The sequence below is a fragment of the Centroberyx gerrardi genome, chromosome 5 (genome assembly GCF_048128805.1).
Source record: "Centroberyx gerrardi isolate f3 chromosome 5, fCenGer3.hap1.cur.20231027, whole genome shotgun sequence".
Lineage (NCBI taxonomy): Eukaryota > Metazoa > Chordata > Actinopteri > Beryciformes > Berycidae > Centroberyx > Centroberyx gerrardi.
This window is the reverse complement of record NC_136001.1, coordinates 10,896,378-10,918,434: the sequence shown is the minus strand read 5'-3', so window position 1 is coordinate 10,918,434 and position 22,057 is coordinate 10,896,378. Positions and strand designations below refer to the sequence as shown.

The 22,057-nt window shown below is 42.1% G+C and overlaps 1 protein-coding gene across 1 annotated transcript; it reads left to right on the top strand.

Moving 5' to 3' along the window:
- Positions 1-916: 916 nt before the first annotated feature.
- alpl (alkaline phosphatase, biomineralization associated) lies at positions 917-16,901 on the top strand. Its single transcript, XM_071908382.1, has 12 exons — positions 917-1,060; positions 4,195-4,360; positions 5,190-5,309; positions 6,456-6,571; positions 7,335-7,509; positions 8,679-8,854; positions 9,048-9,188; positions 9,361-9,430; positions 9,573-9,707; positions 12,066-12,257; positions 12,394-12,513; positions 15,829-16,901. The coding sequence occupies exons 2-12, from the start codon at positions 4,240-4,242 to the stop codon at positions 16,092-16,094; spliced, it is 1,632 nt and encodes a 543-aa protein (XP_071764483.1). The 5' UTR covers positions 917-1,060; positions 4,195-4,239; the 3' UTR covers positions 16,095-16,901.
- The last annotated feature ends 5,156 nt before the right edge of the window (positions 16,902-22,057 follow it).

The following is a 22,057-nucleotide window of genomic DNA, read 5'->3' as shown; positions in this document are numbered from 1 at the left end:
AAACACGACTAAACACAGAGAGTCGTTGTTAGGGTTGATTGGTGAATCTGCAAAATAGGAAGAGGAGTCAATGAATTATCAGAATCAACCAATCAAAGAAAATCAGATCTAGATTAGGCCTATAGAGCTTTTGTAGTCAATTAAGATTCCAAATATTTTACCTGAGATACTGTAGGCTATTTCTGCTCCCACCAGTTCACAGCTATGAGGGGCAGACGTTGACTTCGGTGGAGCAGGCTGTTGGTCTTACAGTGACATCCAAAGGATACCACATTAAACAGCAAGTAGGCTATATTTAAAAAAGAAAGAAAAAAAGCCTCAGAATCCATGACAGACAGTTAGCCTAATTATAGCTAATCACTGTGATGAGTTGATTATGTTTCATAAAAGACAACATAATTAAGAAGAAAATGTACCTAATTAAGGCAATGATAGAAGTAATATTCTAACTAATAACAAATTCTAACTACATTACCAAAAACGTATTGGTCACACTATAGTCACTGCTGCCAGGTTGTTTCATTTGCACTCATTAGAATTTGCAGGGTAGGATAAATACATTTCAAATTTACAAAGTAAATGTTTGCATTATTTACATATAGGCAAGATGATATGTAGTAATAGGCTATATCATTTTATTATAGGCCTATCGTATTGTTTTTTAATTAAAGACAATTTTATGTTTACTTAAAATAGCCCATGTGAGTGAAGGACAGAGCCCGGATTTGTGTATTTATTTATTTTGTTAGTAAGTTAGTTATGGTTCTCTATCCTTCACTCACCCAATTGAAGCAATGCATCGACCGACAGACAGGCGGAGCTCACGATTCATCTATTCCCATAGGCTAATAGCGGCATGGCATCGTTATTTCTAAGGGTTTTTTTTTTCTCGCCACCCTGGGACACAGACCGCTATTCTCAGCCCCCCGGAGCCACAGCAGACAACAGTGGCCTTATAAAAAGGACTGGCAAAGCAGCGGCAAGGACACACATTAGTGAAGCTCTGCGTGTGAAAGGACGGCACGTATTGATGCAGATTGATACCACAGCCTCACTTGCTGTAAGTAAAACTACCTTAAACTTTTCCACAAAATACAGGTTGCTGTTTTTGGGGTGGGGGTGGGGGGGTGGGGGGGTGGGGGAACACACTGTCGACCGACCGGGAAGAGTAGAGTGAAATGTTGTCATGAAACAGGTTGCAGTGCAATGTGGATTCATCTTCCTCTCAGCATCTCTTCTGTTCTTGCTCTGAAGTCTTGTCAGAATACATCTCTCTGGATTTTGAGAGGGGGTTTTTCAGTCAACTGTTGTGCCAAGATCAGCTCTTTTTTCATCCTCAAGGTTTGCTGATACTAGGTGTGGAGAAGCTGCTTGGTAAAGAACACAGTCTAGTCCATTTCGACTGATTTTAACAGACAGCAACTTTCCAGCAACACTAAGCTCCAGGGTGTCCTCTGTAATATAGTTTAATTTCATTCTTATTTCACTCACTATATGGTAGCAAAATGAGAAATTGTGTAAGGATGAGTGTTCGTAGGTCCCTCTGTTGTTACCCCAGCCCCTAATGTAGGCCTATAGGAAGTTATATTGCAATTTTGCACCAAGTCATATCTTACAACACACTCAGATGGGGTTTTTAAGGACAAAATCTTATGGGATGGGTCTCGGTGGACTAATGCGGATCTATTTGGGGGGGCATGAAAAAGGTGTGGGAACCTCTGCTTTACACCACCGCAAGCCATGGGATCTATAAAGAAGAAGTGACTCTGCAGTGCATGAGTCCATACTCTGGAGCATAGCTGGAGAGTATATCAATTTCATTTCATTGTTGACATGGGTTAAAAACCAGTGGTATAACCAGTTTTGTTACCTTTTTTGTTATTTTAGTAAGATGTAACCAAGCTGAGTGACAAAAGAGATCTTTGAACAGGTCAGAAAACCATGAAATGAGGCAGATGTCACAGCAGGCTTGAAAGCAGTTTTTATGTGAACTATTCTGTGTGCATGTAACTGGTGGATCAGCCAGCTTGGTGTGAGAAGCAAACCAAGCTGCCTATTTAGAATTGGCAGCGGGAACGGCTGTCCTTACCAATTACAGTGAATAATAAAAAGTCATTGCTTCCATTAGGAGAGAGAGAACACATTCTTGGCTGTCTGAAAATCACGGACAGCACTCATCTGCTTTTTCCTTTTGTGGAAATGAAGCAGTGAGAAATAAAGAGTTTTAGCCGAATCTTTTTGGAGATCAGCCTTCTTCCTATATACAGGAGCCTCTCCCAGTGAGCCCTGCTAAATAGTAAACGCCTAATCCATGCGGTGGAGCAGCTAGTACATGCCACTGGGACGCAGTTAAGTGCCTGTGTGTGAAGTAAGGTGGCAGACACCTGCTGCAGGCTCAGAGCCGAGGGGCGAAGCTGTGTGGCGTTGGAGAATTCTCCCTGTCTGACACGAGCCGGGCTTCACAGTGCTTCACAGTGCTTCACAGTGCTTCACAGTGCTTCACAGTGCGACGCCATGGGTGAAGAGGGAACGCATGTGATAGTGACCACCGTCCTGTCCGGCATGCTGCTGCTGGCTGTGCTGGCTGTGCTCTGCTACTTCACCTGCAGGCTGGCCGGGCCGCTGCCTCTGGGCGGGCCGGGGCGCTTCTGAGACCGCTAACTATCACTGGCCCACTGCATCTGAGGAATGGTAAAAACGCTTTGTTTCTGGCTCGTCAGCTTGCTGATATTCTGCCTCTTTTTTTTTTTTACTTGTGCCTGGTTGGTGTAGGAATGCTGGTTCAGACTTGCCTGTTTCTTCCCAAACCAGAGGACATCTGGCACAGTTGCCAGGTTGAGTAATCTTTCAGAGGTGTTGACAAGGTGATCATTGCAAGCTCTTTGGAATTTCACTTTTTAATCAGCAGAGAGAAAGTGGAGTGTAAAGCTTTGGTGCATTTAAATGTCAGCAGTCCTAGGCCTGATTGTGAATATGTAATTGTGCTTCTATTTATATTTTCTTACTTTCAGCTTCACAAGGGCAACACAATTAACAAAAATGAGAGTAATCTCACATTATTTACTGCAATTTCCAAATTGCAAGATGCTGCAATTTTTCTTAGAGGCAGTGGTTTCCCAGATGTCCTCCTGAACAAGCTGCTCTGGTGTTTTGCAGAATCCCTGGCCCACAAATCAAGTTGCACATCGGGGAAAACCTTGAACTGTGTTCAAACTGAGCAAATCCTTGGCGTTGCACCTTATTTCCCCACCTTTTTACTTTTGTCATTCAGTGAATAAGGAATTATTTTGACGTGTTCACATGGATACCAATGTACCACGAGCTGAATGTACAACAAAATCACAATATGAGTCTTAGTCAGAATTGCTAAAAGTATTAGTATTCTTGAGGCCCAGTTGAGAAGAATTTCTTTTTTTTCTCCTTTACTTGTGGGTGGAGGTGTCCAGTCAATCATTTGGTGTTAATCGGCTTTGTTATGGCCATTAAACCTCTCAGTGCTATGGCACTCAATCCCATTAAAGCGACCTTGACTATAAGCACAGGGAAGAGAGCAGGAGGGTGTGGATAATTATAGATGAAAGCCTGGCTGGGCAGGACCCATAAGGGCCCCTGTTGTGACTACTTACATTCACAGCAAGGTCTCCAGCTCAACTTCACCAAGCCTCCCTTTTGTTTCTGCTGCACAGCCTGGTGACGTGCAGAAGAATCTACTTTTGATAAGTGAGACAAACGGTTCAGCGGAAAGAAATATCTTTCCTTCACGGGTTTGAATACATGAAACCTGACTGTTGCCTTTATTCCTCTCATACTTTTCCTGTTGGCATTGTGTTTACCCCCCCCACACGGCCCTTTTCTTGCCTGTTCCTTTATTTGGAAAACCTAGATGAGATGAGGGAACAAGAATTATTTCCCCTTCCTTCAACAACTAACTGTTGAGGTCCCATTGAGCAAGCAACTAATACTCCAGTGCAGCTGCCCATTTGTCAGCAGGGCAAGGCTGAGGCTCAACTGGCCAGTTACAAAGTGTGAATATTTGCAGCCGTATGAGCAAGAAGAAGGGTGTTGTTGCCAAGAAAGAACAAGTGTGCTCAGTCGAATCATCCTCAAGTAAATAAAGGTTATATAGGTATGTCAGAGTCAGTGTGATGAGATGACACAGACTTGATTACCGCTGTGTCCCCTTTTCTTTCCCAGCTGTGAGACGGCAGCAGACAGGCTCCTTCAGCTTTTCAAAGTGGCATGTTATGGCTGTCTAGAGGAACACGTCAGCCGCAGAGAGACGACAACATGAAGGTGACGGCCCTGCTCATCGTTTGCTCCTGTCTGATCTTGGGAAGCTCGGGGAAGCCGCAATTCCCCGGTAAGTTACGTTCCTGTTAGTCAGACGCCGCAACAAAAACAACAACTGTCAAGCTGTCTGTGATCCGTCAAGAGCTGTCCAGGACTTTTTGGGTTGTTGGAGATTTTTTGGAACTCCTTAAAGGAAGTTTCATTTATCTAAATGGATGTCCTGTTTTGTAACAGTTTTGTCCTGTTTTGTGGATACTTTTAGCACTGTTATCTGTTCGGTGGCGCCACTGAAAATGACAGGAATTCGTTATTTAAATACATAATGAAAAATGTTATCAGCTTCCTTTGTAGGAGATAAATCCGTATTTGTCTTGTAACAACTTGTGAGGTTTGCAAGCAGAGGTGAAACTGAACAAAGGTTGAAAAGATAGATTATTACTAGTATTTGAAAGTATTTGTCTCTCCATAAGAAGATTAGGCTCCATCATGATAAATATGTGTGGAATGGTGTGTGTGCAAATGATTTTGAAAATAAGAAGTGTCAGTTACAATGGTTCAACACATTTAACAGCGAGTTGAAATGCATACAGCTCATACATATCCTCCAAGCCCACTGACACCACTGGTAAAGCTTTTCTGTGATGATTGCCACACTGAGTATGGAAAACTGTATTTAACATATGGTGTTGTGCATGTGTTGGCTGTAAATTAACAGTTGAGTCAGAGCCAACACATAACCAGCAAGTAAAACATTCATTTATTTTACCTTCCGAAGAATTCCTCCGATTCAAATTCAATACATTTTACAGATTTTTACAGGCAAACTTGCATCTGTTGACTACTTTAACTACTTACTGCTTACTTCAAAGCTAACCAGATTTCTCCATTGTGATACACAGAGCAAGAGAAAGAGCCCAAGTTTTGGAATGCGTGGGCCCAGCGGACCCTGAAGAGCGCTCTGACACTTCAAAATCTCAACAAGAACAAAGCAAAGAACATTATCCTCTTCCTTGGAGACGGTAAGAAATGATATAACTCAGCCAGTTTTTCAGTCCTGATATTTGTGACGTGAAATGATGAAATTACCGCCGCCGCTGCCGCTGCATGAATCCACTTTGAGGTTGTAATCTTGATTTTCACTAACCTCGTCACCAAAGACCCGCATCGTCAATACAGAGCCTTGACCACTCTTTGCCCTTTTGCCATTTTTGATGGACAAGATTAAGTATGGACCATTCTGTCCAGGAATGTCATTTAAGCTGAAACTAGATTATACTGGATCCACGTAATCCAGCGGAGGATGGATGAGATGTTTCAAATGTTTCAAATACAGGAGGTGAATGAATAGTCGAAAACAAAACAACTGTGCTGCCACCAGATCACTGGGCTTCTGTTTGTGCTGGGTTGCTCATTGGTCACACAATAAACTTTATCCTCCATCGGGCCTCTGCTCTCTGCTTGTACTATGTGCACAACATCATGTTATCGTAGTTAGAGAATAACAAACAGCACCTTACACCCTTTTAAAAAAGCATCTGTTTTTGACTTTGGTAAGTAAGTAACTGCAGGGAATAATTGTTTTCGTTACAAATGTTTTCCTACCATTTCCTACTGCGTTTATAGGGGGAAAATCACAGGATTCTGTTAAAGAAGTGTGGCTCAGTCGCACAATAAACTATATCCCCACTGGACTTCTTGCTCTCAGTGTTTGTGTTGTGTTCAGCTTCAATAATGCATGGCAGTTTTCCATAGGACTATGTGATCATGCCAAACCTGGGTCAGAACTTACTTGTAATAGAAAATAATCCTTATCATTATCGTTATTTTCACCAACCCAAACCATAAAAAAGTAGTGGAAAATACTGTTGACCCAGGTCTGGTCCATGCAAGTTAAAGATTACATTGTGGTTTTTGAATCAATCAGTAACAAACAGGACATTAGAGAAGTGTCCATGATGTCAGTCAGTATGGGAAGGTCACAATACATTAGCACATACAGCAGTCGTCCCGTGCTGAAGTGCAAAAGAAAAGCAGAAACAGCCACGCAGCAGCACAATGTCACAAATGGAGCGCACAAAAAGTGTTAATGTATGAGACGGGGCAGACTGTCTGCGCCTGAGGGAAAACGCATGGATCATAACAGACGACCTGCTTTTGTTGTTTAGGTATGGGCATTCCCACGGTGACGGCCGCGCGGATACTGAAGGGACAGCTGAGCGGACAGAGTGGGGAGGAGAGCCTGCTGGAGATGGACAAGTTCCCCTTTGTAGCTTTGTCCAAGGTCTGACTTGGTATTATATCATGCAGCAAAACACATTGTATTGATCTGGCTGTGGCCATTAATGGCTTCCTGACCGGGCCTGTGACCGTAAACAAGGTCATTCACAGTATCTGACGTACTGGGAGTGTATTATGTTACAGATTTGATAAAAAAGCCAGACAGACATCATGGTGTAGTTTGCTTATTTATACCTCAGGCACACAAAACATCTTGTAGTTTGTAGTGATCATGATTACTGTTTTGTGCAACTGTGGTACATAACCATCACTTGACACAGCATAACACATTTTGACATATCGGTATTGTAGCAATAGCACCACTCCAGTGAGTACGCTACAGGGCTGCAACTAATGATTATTTTCATTATCAATGTTATGTCAAAACATAATGACAAATGCCCATCGCAAGTTACCCGAGCCCAAAATGATTCTTAAAATTGCTTACTTAGACAAAGCAGCAGCCAAAAAAAACCCAAGTATTAATTTTATACTCATATGAAACAGAGAAAAGCACCAAATCTTAGCATTTGTGAAGCTGTAACCAGCAAATGTTTGGTTTTTTACTTGATAAGTGACTGAAACGATTAATTTTCTGTCGATCGACTATTCGATTTATCGACTAAGCGTTTCAGCACTAGTACACTATCATATCTCAACAATTACATCACATTGTCACACAAATGCCCCGTCACAAGCATATCAGAATGAGTAACCGCCATTTTGAATGCCGCTGACACGTCACTGGCCTTTATTTATCGCTGCAGACATATAACACCAACGCACAGGTGGCAGACAGCGCTGGCACGGCCACAGCATACCTCTGCGGGGTGAAGGCCAACGAGGGCACGGTGGGCGTGTCTGCAGCTGCCGTCCGATCCCAGTGTAACACCACCGAGGGCAACGAGGTCACCTCCATCCTCAGATGGGCCAAGGATGCAGGTAGAGTGACTTTAAATAACAAGTGTTATCATCCGTTTTACCCACTCGTGGCTGTAGTTTATGCCGTATTCATGTGAAGTGGGAATATTTGAAGCAACGAGTTTGAAGTGTTCATGAAAGTGATGTGCTTAATGCAGATTTTTTCATCCACCTCTGCCCGTTCCCTTTGTTTTTTAACTGCTCATCCTTTGAACAAAAGTTACCCTTAGAATGATTTTGTAGTGACATTAACTTGACCTAATGAGCTAGTTTTTGATATATTCTCATTAAAAAAGGACCAGAAATAGGCTTTTAAGCACAAATTTTTCAAAAGTTTCTCTCAGACCGCCACTAGCTATGGATTTATCACCTTTTTGACTGCTAATGTGTTTGTATCCCTGATACAAATAGATTATTTCTTTAATTTCACATACCAATAATACTTTTTTAGTATGGGTCGCCTCAGTAGAAATGAAACCCCCAACTGTGGTATTGTTACTTCCATGCCGCATCTCTTTACCTACACAAGATCACACAAGGCCAGCTTTCATGAAGTAGCTGTTTCAATCAAAAGCCTGGATGTGAGGCAAGACGACGGCTGTTGCTAGGTGACTGAAACATTCAATGAACAATACCCATCTGCATCTATTTGGTTCTCCAGAGATGTACGATTTTCTTCAAGAATGTGCTATTATCCTCCAAGGATATGTTATGGCTTAGGAACATGTTGCATAAGGCAGTATTTTGAGGAGGAAACAATGAAGGCAGCATCGACGAGACGAAGACAGAGACGTTAAGGGAATGAATATGATGGATCTGCTGTGGGTGGAGGTGGGAGTGGGTGTGGGGCGGTGTGGGGTGGGGTCAGAGGTCAGAGATAATAAGAAATCCAATCATTCCTCTCGGGACATAGCGGGCAGCTGTTGACCTCCTGCGCTGAACCCTGCACAAAGCACATAGAAATTGATAATGCACTTTCATCAGGCCGGTTTTACTCTTCGCTCTAGAAGAGAAATGTTAGAAGAAAACTATTTTGTCCTGCCAGTGACACACAGAGTAACTCTGTTTGATTGGGGGACGCTGTTAAAACATGATTACTCCCCTTTCCTTTCCTTTCCTTTCCAAGATATAGTCCTATTTACTTTTAAAATCATTACTCAGACAATTGCCTGTGTTTTTGTCCACTGTAGGAAAGTCAGTGGGAATAGTGACAACAACCCGTGTCAACCATGCCACCCCCAGCGCTGCCTACGCCCACTGTGTGGACCGAGAATGGTTCTCCGATAATGAGATGCCACCTGAAGCACTGCAGGCAGGCTGCAAGGACATCGCCAGACAACTGTTTGAAAACATCCCCAACATCGATGTGAGTCACAATAATGATAATTATGCTTACAAGCTGTTTACAATTGTGTTTTTCAGCCCTGTTTGAATTGTCGCTCTGCCACACACAACGCACATCATGATATCTGTTGTTCGCCAACGCTTAATTTGGTCCTGAAACAGTTATGACTAAGAGTTGTAATGGTTTTTTTTTACTCTGTTCTGCGGATGTTCAGGTGATTATGGGTGGAGGGAGGAAGTATATGTTCCCCAAAAACACGTCGGACGTAGAATACCCTGGTGTGGCGAAGCACAGCGGCACCCGGAAGGATGGAAGAAACCTGGTGCAGGAGTGGGTCGACAAAATGAAGGATAAAGTGAGTTTCTCCCCCTCTTCCTTCTCTTTGCTCTTCTCCCTCCTCGTCTTCCTGCTCCCTCTTTTATCTTCCCAATTACATTTACATATTCAGGAGTTCAAAGTGACTGCAGTGTTTTTATCAGTCACAATGCATGTGCTGTACTTTTGTGTCCTTTTTTTTAACTGAACAGAAAGGCCATTATGTATGGAACAAGAAGGAGCTCTTATCGCTGAATCCTAACAACGTGGATTACTTATTGGGTGAGTTTCCACTTTCAGCGCCATTATGAATATCTCATTGAAGTGTAAATGAAGTGCCATATGTATATTTTATCTGCTGAAGGGTTATTCCTGATTTTAATACCCTCCGTTTCTCTTTGAACCATGCTACCTGGTCTCTCAGGTCTCTTTGAACCTGGGGATCTGCCATATGACTTGGAGAGGAACATTGAGACCGATCCTTCGCTGACAGAGATGGTGGAGGTGGCCATCAAGATCCTGAGGAAGAACCCCAGTGGATTTTACCTGCTGGTGGAAGGCAAGTTGCCACATGGTCGGAATGGGCAGTGATGTTTTGTTCTGTCAGTGTTTTTAATGCGTAGAGCCCGACACACAACATAACCTTGTCTAAGTGGCAGTGGGTAGGGGCAGCAGGGTGGCCAATGGTTAGAGAGATCGCCCTTCAGCCAGAGGACCTTGGGTCAAGTCCCAAGTCGGCAAGCATCTGCTGAAGTGTCCTTGAGCAAGACACTGCTGACCTGTCAACCAGACTCCAGGCTGTTCTGTAGCCGAGCTTGTCCTCTAAACTCCTTGGTGCTCCGTACATCACTGATAAGCCTAATGAATTATTAATTTTAGTAATACTCATAATAATAATGTTTTATTTGAATGTGAGCTCAGCTCTCTGGCTCCCTAGCTGATCAGCTGCGTTAATCTCCTCTATGGATAATACAGTGATGTGAGGCTACTTGCTAGGTAATGTTAGCAACTGGACTGTTAGCAAACATAACTTATAGCATTAAGGAGATTCCTCTGCGCATCAGCTTCTTTGGAAGAAAACAGGCAGTCCAGTGCCTCTCAGGAGCAGGACATAGCAGGACACAGCATGAAGGTACAAAGACTGTTTCGATGCTACTGCATCTTCATCAGAGTGAAGCAAGTGATGACTCTGGTGAAGATGCAGTAGCATCTAAACTTCAGTCTTTGCACCTTCAGTAAAAGGTCAAACTGCTCCAGTGAATCTTTCTTTATTTTTATAGGTTGTAGCATATTTCATACATCCATAGAAGCACCACTTATACAAGAATATGATTTATTATAAAAGGCCAGAATGTTTTGGTAAAGAAGATTTTGTAAAAACATTTATCTATATACTGTATATATCGGCATACATCACTGTGTTGCCAGACTCCATGCAAACTAATCGATGAAGAACCCAAAGGTACCTTCTCCGTCATCAGTTGACACTGTTCAGTGTCTAATTCACAAACATGACATGACCGCAGGCATGAATACAGACATGACATGAACATGATTTGTAGAAAATGATTTTTACCACACCGTGACAAAGTCTGGTAGTATCCAGGGATAGAAGAGTGTATGAAGGTATTATTCTAGCAAAACACCTGAGAACTTGCAAATTGGAATTTACACTTACAGAAAATATTCACACCCCTGTGTCCTAAATTTGAATTCTCTGAAAGGATTTACAAATTTACGAGTCAATATTTGAATAAATGGAATAGAAAGTGCCAAACAACCAAATCCAATATGAATATCTTATGATAACGACTTGAAGGTGATAAATTATGATGAAACATTCCTTGCTGGGAACCATGCGGAGGATAACTTGTTTGTGTGATGAAAGCTGGATGTTTTTAGATCTGTAGGAACAAACAGGAAAAAATCTGCTTTAAAACGGCTCTTTTGATTGGTCACGCAATTGCCGCAGGGCCGAGCAAATACCATATTAAAAGTCTGCAGCTTCTAATCCATTCATTCAAATGTTGGCTTGTATATTTGTAAATCTTTTATGTGAATTTGCATTTAGGGCACAGGTGTGTGAATATTTTCTGTGGGCGTAAAATTCCAACATGCAAATTCTTGGGTGTTTTGCGTTCAGCCTTCACAGAAATGTCTCACCCTGATTCACCGACTTGACTTTAGCACCTTAAGTCTGTGGCGCTGAGGTGACCATGCTGTGGTAGAAAGGATTTCCTGACCAGGCTCAGTAAATCACAGTAAAGATGCGTCTCAACAAGTGTGATATCCTGTGCTTCGTGGTGCAGGTTTATTCCTGCAGCAATCAGTTTCGATGATTGGTAGATGTAGGTTATTCAGTAGCTGTAGGTACTTGGTCCAGATTGATAATTGGGGAAGTGAAGAACAATATCTTATATATCCACCAATAATTATTTAAGTTTGTGGTATTGGTTGTACTCAACATCTTCATAACCTCTAACATAATTCCAAAACCCAAATATACTGTATTTTCTTGGATTTTGTTTAAAGTGTAAAGGTCTAGAGTGCAGTAAAGGTAAAAATCTTGAAAAAAAACAAAAAAACTTGAGTCACTAGGCCGAAATCTCCTCCTTTATTGTTCTGGTCTTATCAACGCATTGTCATTGGAACAAGAACTGAATTATCTGCGAATGGCCAGTATCAGTTGAAAATATCAGCACACCAATAGATATAGTAGATACAGGACATTTGGTGTTGATATCCATGTGTACTTTCCCGTCTCTGTCAAAAGAAACAGGGTTACAGTTAATGGCTGTGGAGGTACCGGCAAACACCTGCATGTCGTAAAGATTGCGTAGTGTGAATCGCATAGTGTGTCTATTCTCACCTGAAAGAGGGGATGAGAGCTAACCGGACCTTTTTGGCCCTCTGGCAGGCGGGCGTATTGACCATGGGCACCATGAGGGCAAGGCCAAGCAGGCGCTGCATGAGGCGGTGGAGATGGACCGGGCCATCGGACGGGCCGATCTCATGACCAGCATCCACGACACCCTGACTGTCGTTACGGCCGACCATTCACACGTGTTCAACTTCGGAGGCTACACACCCAGAGGAAACACAATTTTTGGTATGTTGTGATGATGATGTAAGGATGTAATGATGTATGTACTGTATGTGTGGCGTATTTTTGCGGTAGTATGTACAGCTGTTAGTGCTGTAAATTGAATTTTCAACCCCAATCCTTCGTCTCCTTCCTTCCGCAGGTCTGGCCCCCATGATGAGTGATGTTGACCAGAAGCCCTTCACCGCCATCTTATACGGGAACGGACCAGGTTTCAAAATGGTTAACGGAGCAAGGGAGAATGTCTCTACTGTTGACTACCGTAAGTTCTTTGTTTAGAGTGTCTTTTTCTAGAAATGGGGTCACAGTCAATGGGAAAATCCACCCTAAAATACTATAACTCTTAAAGAAAACAGCTATTGACGATGTACATTGAACTTCTGGGTCCATTTTGTACTTTTCTTATTCCTGTGAATAACTAGCCAAACGTACACAACGTCACATCAAGATATTTCCAGCACAGCTACTACAGTGGAGATTAATAGCAGAAAAATTATACTATCTAAAGTCCCTTTCAGACAGAGAAGCCAGCAAAAAGGCGTTATTGGAAATTCGGCATTGCCATTTCCAAACACATTCATACTGCCTTTAGCAAGCGATCAGTTTGCCAGCTTGTACTGTGGGAATTTATGTGCCATTTTATAACATTGGGTCCAACAATTATGTTATTTTCACCTTCAAAGGAAAGTATGTGATTTTCATAATCAATGCATAATCTATACTTAACCAATATAATCAAAGAGAAATATATATATTTGCACATTCCTTTGATCAGACCGCACACATACATGAATTCAGGCACTACGCACATTGAATAGAGAGATCAGTGCACTAAGTTCATGCTGAAGTTTCACACTAATAGGTGAGATTGATCGAACTGCTATTGCCAGAGAAGAGAGAGGTTATTAAAACATGGTAGGATGAAAGCACTCTTCGCAGGAACTGTATAATACAGGAATTAGGGAGGAAGACTCCTAGTTTCAGCCGAAATTACAGAACATCGGGTGTTTTCCTTTAATTCGTAGCTGGAATGACGTATTGACCATATTCAAAGGATAAGACCAACTAGTGGATCATATGAGGTAATGTTTTGAAGCAGATCATCTTTCTAGGTGGACCATGATGTGGGGGGGAGGGAGGGGGGGGGCGGTCAGAAGGTGGAAAAAGGACCTGAAGATGTGAATCCTTTGTCAGACCCTTCACATATTAGTTGTATGATGAAATTCGTTAGTATCCACGATAAGCACATATTCATTTATTAAAGTTATTATTTTTTATCAACATAGTAGCACTGAAGGATATAATGATGTCCCAAATGAAGAATACTATTCTATGTCTTTAATCCTATTATGAGAGCTCATCTCTGTGTGGAAATTTACAAACTGCTGTTCAGCACATCTCTCATGCCTTTGACCTGACCTGAAACAGTTAAGATAGTGGCCAGTTTAATTGGTCCTTGTTTAAACTGGAAATCTTTTATCTCCGGAACCTGGCCATTCTATTCATGTATCGAGGACACAGATGGTTGAGGGAGTAGACACCGTTAATTAAGAAAACCCTGTGATAGGTAAACAATGGTGTATCAAAGAAGATGAAAGTTTAAGGGAGAGCCTGGGAGGAGAGTGTAAAAAGGCATAAAAAGGGATGCATTGTGAAACGAAGTTAGTTGCTCCATGGATCAGCTCGGTTTACATGTACCCTTTGTGATTTTGCAGTAAACCTATATTATATTGAACTCTACTGAATTTGTCTGAATTATTTAATTAATGGTAATGAAGAAGTGTGGTTGAGGACCTGAAGACATCTGGCCCAACTGAAGGTTTTTCTCCCACAGTACCCTTTGACACACAAATCACTACGGCTTTTGTCGCTAAGCAACGCAAGATACGCACAAGCGTTTGTTTACACTGATCAGCTGTTAAAGATGGCACTGACTAAGACATTTCCTTTATGTTTTTAATATTTTTTGCTAAATCTATGGAAGCTATACATACAGCTACTAGTAATGCAGACCAGTCTTCTAAAAAACATGTAAAAGAAGAAGAAAACACATAGAAAGGAGTCTTCAACGTCAGCGGTATGTAAGGTTACAGGCTAGTTCCTGACATTTGGTTTGGAGATTAAACCGAGCTGCCAAAGCAGTTGAATGTAACGCTCAGCTCAGCTGTTCAACAGCATATGTGATGGCGTATGGTAGTTTCTGATTGGTTGTCTTCGAGATATAGCAAAACACGTCATAACAATGCATACCATGTAATTCATAAGAAAGCCGGCTTTTTAAAATACTCCTTTCACACAGCACAAAAAGCCAGCTTTGAACCAGCTTGGTCAGAAGGTGGTTATTGGTGGTCTGAAAAATGCTGCTCTGACCTTTTCACACAGAACTCAAAGCCGCCTATAAGCCGGCTTCAAGCTGGCTATTTTCATCTGTGTGAAAGGGGCTTAAAACATCAGCAGTAAACGTCAGGTTTTGGTGTCAGCAGCTCCGAATAAAAGAACAATTGCTTCTTTCTCACCATTTTGCACCGACATTCAACGATCACACAGGGAGAAATCTATTGTAGAAGAGGAAGCAATACCAATTTCTCCACCTCCAAGTTGCCTCAATAGACCCTGATGAAATGTGGCCACAAGACGTGTTGAGTTTTGCATGAGACTCTCCCTTTCTCTCAACTGGAAAAAATCACTCTCTTGCTCTTACTATTGCTATCGCTATCACTATGACTGTCACTATCACTATCATTACTGCTCTCTCCACCCGCATGTAAAACCAACAGCTGGATGCAACAAGTTCAGGCACATTCTGTGGGGTTCATTGGAAGGCTTTCTCGGAAACGTGGGAAACCGCTAACTGAAGTAAAACTAGGTGAGGCAGGTTGAGGGAAAGAAAATTAATTGCAACACTTCATCACACTTCCGTAACACACTGATTCATCACAGATCAGAGGTGTGACCAAGTCAATTTTGCTCATGTCTCAAGTCAGTCTCAAGTCTTGAAGCACAAGTCTCAAGTCAAGTCCCATGTCTAAATGTAGATTACCAAGTCAAGTCCAAGTCAAGTCCATGTCATTAATGTCAAGTCTCAAGTCTAAATGTAGAACACCAAGGCAAGTCAGAACAAATCAAGAGTCCAGTATCAATTTAATATCTTAAAGAAAACTAAATATCTAGGACTTTTCAATGCAATATGGTTTTAATAGGATAAAAACTTGGTAAGAGCATCATGAGTTTGATTTCTATACTCAGATTTAACTTCAATAAATTCAATAATTTACTCAAATTCAATCTAAGTAATTTAGACAAACACAAGATCATTTGTCAAGAATGTAGAAACCATTTCAAGTCATCAAAGTGCAAGTCAAAGTCAAGTCCCGAGTCACCAGAACCCAAGTCAAGTCAAGTCTCAAGCAATTAAAACTGTGACTCGAGTCCCCACCTCTGTCACAGATTGATGATATATAACAGTGTTAGAGTATGTGAAGGTGGGATTTTTCCTTGAATGCCTCAGGGAGGTAAACTCAAACACAAAGTAGCAGTGAGCATCTTCACAAACTTGTTCTGTGTCGCTCCCTTTCAGAGGAAAACAACTACCAGGCCCAGTCAGCGGTTCCTCTGCGCATGGAGACTCACGGCGGGGAGGACGTGGCTGTGTTCTCCAAAGGTCCCATGGCTCACCTGCTGCACGGCGTCCACGAGCAGAACTACATCCCCCACGTAATGGCGTACGCCGCCTGCATCGGCCAGAACAGAGAACACTGTCTCTCCTCCAGCGGGACGGCCCGTTTGAGCCCGACTCTCCCCGGCCTGGCAGCTCTTCTCACAGCCACCCGACTTCTGTGCTGACCATCTCCCAACCCAAACCCGCCCGCTCCCTCCCTCCCTCCCCACTTCATCCTCTTAAATACCCCCCTCACACCCCTTCAACTAGTTACACATTTTAGGATTTTTACTTTTGTGTTGTTGTGTTTTTTTTGTATTTCTTCTAATTTTACTCTACACAATTTTGAACATGGGACCACTGTCGGGGCACTTTAACTTTCATGTTTGGAGTATTAACAGAGAAAAGTGGGAGGATGTCAGTAGATAAACCTGTTGGAATTTGTAAAACTGTTACTGCGATTTAATGCACCCCTGCTACATTTAAAGTCAATTTGAATTGGTGTTGTATAGATAAAATAACCACAAAGTCAGAGATCATAGCTGTGGTTTGTCTAATTCTTTGGAATAAGGTTTTTAAGCTCTTTTAACAGGCCAGTTGAAAACCTGTTGTGTAATGTAATGTAAATCATCTAGGCTTGAACAGATAGATTGGCTTTGCAAATGTTTGACAATGTTTGACCCTTTTTTCATATTTTAAATGTCCAGTTAACAGAATCTACCTCATCAGCTTTCATCAGATCCCTCATGTAATCACAGTGTGTTCAGAAAAAGGTTTCATTTGAAGAACAAATTTTATGCTGAAGACAGAGGCGATTGAATGTAAAAAAAGTTAAATAAATAAATAAATAAATGATGGCATGCATTTGTTGTCCTACAGTATGTGCATACTCCCAAAATGCACTGAAATGCCCTCTTACTATGATTGTGTCCAAAAGCAGAAGTTGTGAAATCTCTTAACCAATAAAGGAAATTGTGTTGGTTTTCTGATAATGTGGTAATCAATGTCATTGCAGTTGAGACAATTTCAACTTCCCTAAAATTGCGTTTGGCTCCTTTCACATTGTTGCAATAGTTTATATTGTGAGTAAAAAAATTTTGCAGATCCAGCATGCTTATCAAGATCACATTTTTACGTTACAAATGATTTTTTCATCAGAGTATTATTATTTTTGATAAAACATGGCTTAATTAAGTGTTAACATCACTGTAGAGAGATAACATAGTAAAGTCTCTGTTGCTCTGTAAGTCACAAAGTGCCTTATACAGCAACAAAGTACATAAATACAGATAAAAACAAGACAGGACAAACACATCATCAATCTTGAGATGTGAGGTCAGTCAATGCCAGACAACAGTTGGGAAGCAGCATCGGCATCCGCAAGGATCAGTAAGTTCAGTGAAGTTCATTCCTTTTGCCCTCTGCATCAAGTACACTCTTAAAAAGGACGTACCATTTTAAACACATTCATGAGCCTAGTTTGGGACTGAAAACATTTGTGTTATTTGTCAACGCATGTTAAAAACAACACATATTTTCATACTGCGTTGTCATTAACGCATGTAAAAAGTCACACAAATTTGTGATGTCCCAATCTAGAAACATGGCTGTGCGGCTGTACATCTGTTTTTTAAGAGTGTACTGTATGTTGTACTTTTCCAGCTACTCTGTTGTGGTTTGAGTGGAATGTGAATGGACTGAAGCCACCCAGTCCTTGGCATCGTGTGGTCGCTAGGAAAACAGAGGAGGACTCATGTTGGCTGAAGCATGAAAATGGGAGGTTTAGTTTAAATGGGTATGAAATGAAGTCCTCCGCTTTCACCGGAACATTCTCGATATCAGCACACATAATGGCTGCTTGGAACCTAGTAAGGGCCTCGGCGCGCTTCGTGCCCGCATGTAAACTTGCTGGCTGATTAAGATTTGCTCCTATTCCATTTGGCGGCGATAAGATAGGAATCTTTCCCCTGTAATCCTGTTTTATCTTTTGTATTCTGTATGTGGAAACAGATGGTGAGCACCAAATTGTATAGCATGAATATTCAAGTGAGCTTTCAACCCACAACTTCCACTCAATCACACACACTGTAAATGACTCACAGTGCCTCTCATATTTTCCAAAATGATGAAATAAATAAAGAAACCAGGAAAGACTCTGGCGGTGTCTTGTGTGGCACTTTAAACTGGCTCAACCTTGCTGAAGCTTGCTATTTCAATCCACCAATGACAGGGCAGGGAGTTTAAGATGAAGAACAATAGCTAGCTTGAACTCCTTCCCAACATTATTCAGCCGTATCCCCCGTCGCCACCCTGCTGTCTCAGCTGGAGATGAGTAACGCCTGGAATGGCTTCAACAGACATGCAATTTTCTCAGGCAGCCATGGTCTCTTGGTGTGTCCATATCATGAACCCGTATGTAAGGCTGCATACCTAAAACACTGTAATTTTCTCTGTTTCATGTGTCCCAGACCACATTATATACACACTAGTTATATATGGGAGCTTGTCTGCTTAATTATCCAGCCAGCATATACATGATGTCTGCAATTACTGGGCATGTACTGTCTCTGAAGTTACAGCATGTCTGTTTAGCTGTTTTGGTGTTTTCAACTAAGAAATCACCTTTAGTTGAACTGATTCATGTTTACACGATGCCAGTAATCATTATACTTACAGACACTATATTTGACTTCTGGACAGTTGCAAACTTAAACCCGTTTTCATCCAGATGTAAACATTACATATGCATAAAATATACAGTATGTTATGCTCTTGTAAAAGTTCTTAGTTGTCAGTTGTTCATCAATGCCTCAGCTGTTACTGCATCCAAGCATGTAATGGAAGAACTACAACTGTTCTGCAGCAGCTATAGATCATGATTGACCCTGAAAAGTTCTGACTGTGTCATCAAAGCGTCGCTCGCCCTGACACGATTGACATCAAACCGCTCATCAAATGCATCGCCTCAATCTCTCAGAGCGGTGTGCTGTGACAGCGAGATGCCTCTCATTTCACCCTCTCTGTTCCGTCTCTCTCTCTCCCCTCCCTTTGATCCAACCTCTTTTACCCTGAGTGATGATATTTTATATCAATCAATCTCTCATTCTCTCTGTGTCTGAATCAGGGACAATCTTTCCAATCCGTGTCATGATCCTAAGCCCTTTCATTCGTCGTGGGCCCATAGAGCATGGCTGAATAATTGAAAAAAAAAGGAGTGTGTGGGGTGAAGTGGGGATTCAGAGCCTCAGTCAGATCACACTAAGAAAGCAAGACAAGGCTGACAGCTACGGGGCTGCTGTATAAAAGGAGCAGTGAGGCTGCAAGAAGATGCTAATTCTCCCCTTTTCAAGGCGGAGAGATCCGGGGCTGATGACCCCCCCCCCCCCCCCCCCCCCCGCTGATCTGATTCAGTCGAGTGCCTCTAATAAAGCCCACAATGCCCCACAACTGGATTCAACCCCAAAAAATATTTTGTTTTGGAAGTGCATGGCTATAAGACAGGATAAACTTAATCTTTTAATGAGAAATCAACCTCATTTAGGATCAAATGTTGCTCTTTCGTTATCATAAGGATTTGTATGCTATGCCGAGTGCCTTCACCGTTCCCTATATGCATATTCCTGGACCTGTTCATCGCCTCGTAGTCTCTTATCGTTCATTACTGGGGAGTAGTGAACATGTCCTAATCGCCTGTCTCCAAACCCTCAGCTCCCATCACCCATCTGAGGGCAGCCAGCTCGTGTTTCTCATGACCGAGAGGGCTAATCCTTCTCCAGCTAATGAGGACGGAAAGAATCAGGCCTGAGCTCTGACTTGTGCACATATTTCCATTTGGTTTCTGCAGTTCTCCTCCATACAGCCTCCCGGTCATGAATATAATGGCCTAAAATGCCCCCCGCTTCCCAAAATGCATGAAGACAGTAGACTGCAGGAATTGTGTGAACTTGAGAATGAGACTAGCCATAGCGGTCAATTTTATGGAAGGAAAATTTGCAATAAAGGCAGTGAGGGACATGCTCAGCAAATTTACATACTAATTAGAAGCCTGCAATGAAACCTTGGCTTTTAACTTTGCACAATAGGGCCCACATTATAGGCAATTACATCAGCACACAACAAAAACCCAGTACAATCTTTTAAAAGTAATCATATAACCGTACGACATCCATCAAAGTTTGAAAATAATAGAGATACATCAGTGTTTTAGGCTGGCGGTTAGTTGTTCTGTTCTTGTGGCATTTGATTTAACAATGTCGCTGTGCCTTGGCTCGCTGCCTAAGGGCACTCAATAATCTAGTAAGCCACTGTCTGTCAATAATTATGCAGTGGATTCCCAGTCTGTAAAACCTAACTGTGACTCCCTCCGTCGTGAGATTCCTCCTTTGTGTCCTCTGGGTGCCAACTCAACTCATCTCACCCGCTGCGTTCACCTACTGTCAGCCATTGATAAGGTAAGTCTTTTATTTTCTCCTCTGCTGTCTCTTATCGCTTTGTCACAGGGAAACACAAAGTCAGCCTCCCATTCACTGTCGATGGAGCAGCTGCAGAGAGAGAGTCCATCGATGGCATCACAGATTACAGTCTCACCGTTCTTGTTTTTTAACTTTGGGAAAGGCGTTTTTTCATGTACACAGATATTTAAAGGAGAATTCCACAGACTCTTACACGATTTGATATCATCGATCTGTGATGTTCAGTGTATTCCAGGAGTTATTTTGTGATGAAGTGTTGCAATTTACTTTTTTGGTGTCCCCACTTTCCCTCAACCTGCCTCACCAACTTCTACTTCAGATACTGATTTCCTTAGTTTCCCAGAATGCCTTTCATCAACCCCTAAAGAGGAGGTCTGAACTTGTTGCTTTCAATCAAAGATGGACGTATGGGCTTATAAATATAACTAGTTTGTGAACATTGGGGCGAGTCTATGATCGTGATGATTGTGGTAAGGTCTCCAAACGGTGCTCGGAAAGTTGCATTACTCAACTGGAAAGACAGCACAAAACTACCCATAATCCATTGGCTCAATCTATTAAATGAACACTCAACTTCAGCAGAACTCACTGCAGCTTTAGAAGGCGACACAAAATTCTTCCTTGGCACCTGGTCGCCCTTCTTGCTGTTTCTGATCCCTCCCAACCAGCCTGAGTCCTCCCAACCACTCATATCCTTCCCTTACACATCTGTTATTACCCACAATTATTACAATGTTCCTCAAAGTGGGCAATCCTGTCATCAGAAAGCCTTTTGTCCTAGAGTATGGTATGTGAATGTCTGTTTGTTTTGTATTCTTTGCAGTTGTGTTATTACCACCCCAACCTTGATTTCTGTATTGTGATGCTGTCTCTATATTGTTGCCTTTAAACTAAAGACAATTTTACAAATAAAAAAATAAAACACAACGTGGCTACATTGCATTCTGGTCTATTGAGGTTACTGTCAGTGGAGAAATTGGTCTCTCTGCCTCTTCTACGATGGATTTCTCCCTGTATGATTGTTGAACGGTGCAAAATGGCAGCTTTGGAAAGAAGCCCTCGCTCTTTGATTCTGAGGGACTGACACCAAAACCTGATGTTTACCGTTCATGTTTTAGATTGCTGAAAAATTTTCTGACATCAAACATCATTTGATCTCATTCGAAACTCATTCAATATTGTCTATGTTTGGCCGATTATTCATGGAAATAATAAAAATTCACCAACAAAACAAAATGGACCCAGAAATGCAAGGTAGATTAGCAATAGCTGTTTTTAAGAGTTGTTAAAGTGTTTTAGGGTGGATTTTTCCTTTAATGCTGGCTTGGTTAGCACTGTCGCCTCACAGTAAGAAGCATTTGATTGCCAGCCCCGGCCCTTTATGTGAGGAGTTCTCCCTGTTCTTGTGTGGGTTTCCTCTGGGTGTGCCAGTTTCCTCCCACGGTTCAAAGTCAGCTGGACTGGAGACTCTAAGCTTTCTCCATAGGTGTGAATGTGAACGTCTGTCTGTGTGTGTTACCCCAGTGAGCGACTGGCGACCTGGTCACGCTGTTTCCCTATCTCCCTCCCAAATGCATGCTGGGATAGGCTCCAGCCCCCAGCGACGCTGAGGAGGCATCGGGCCTAAACAAATCCAATTGTTATTTAGACGGACCACACAAGCTAAAGCGGACGGA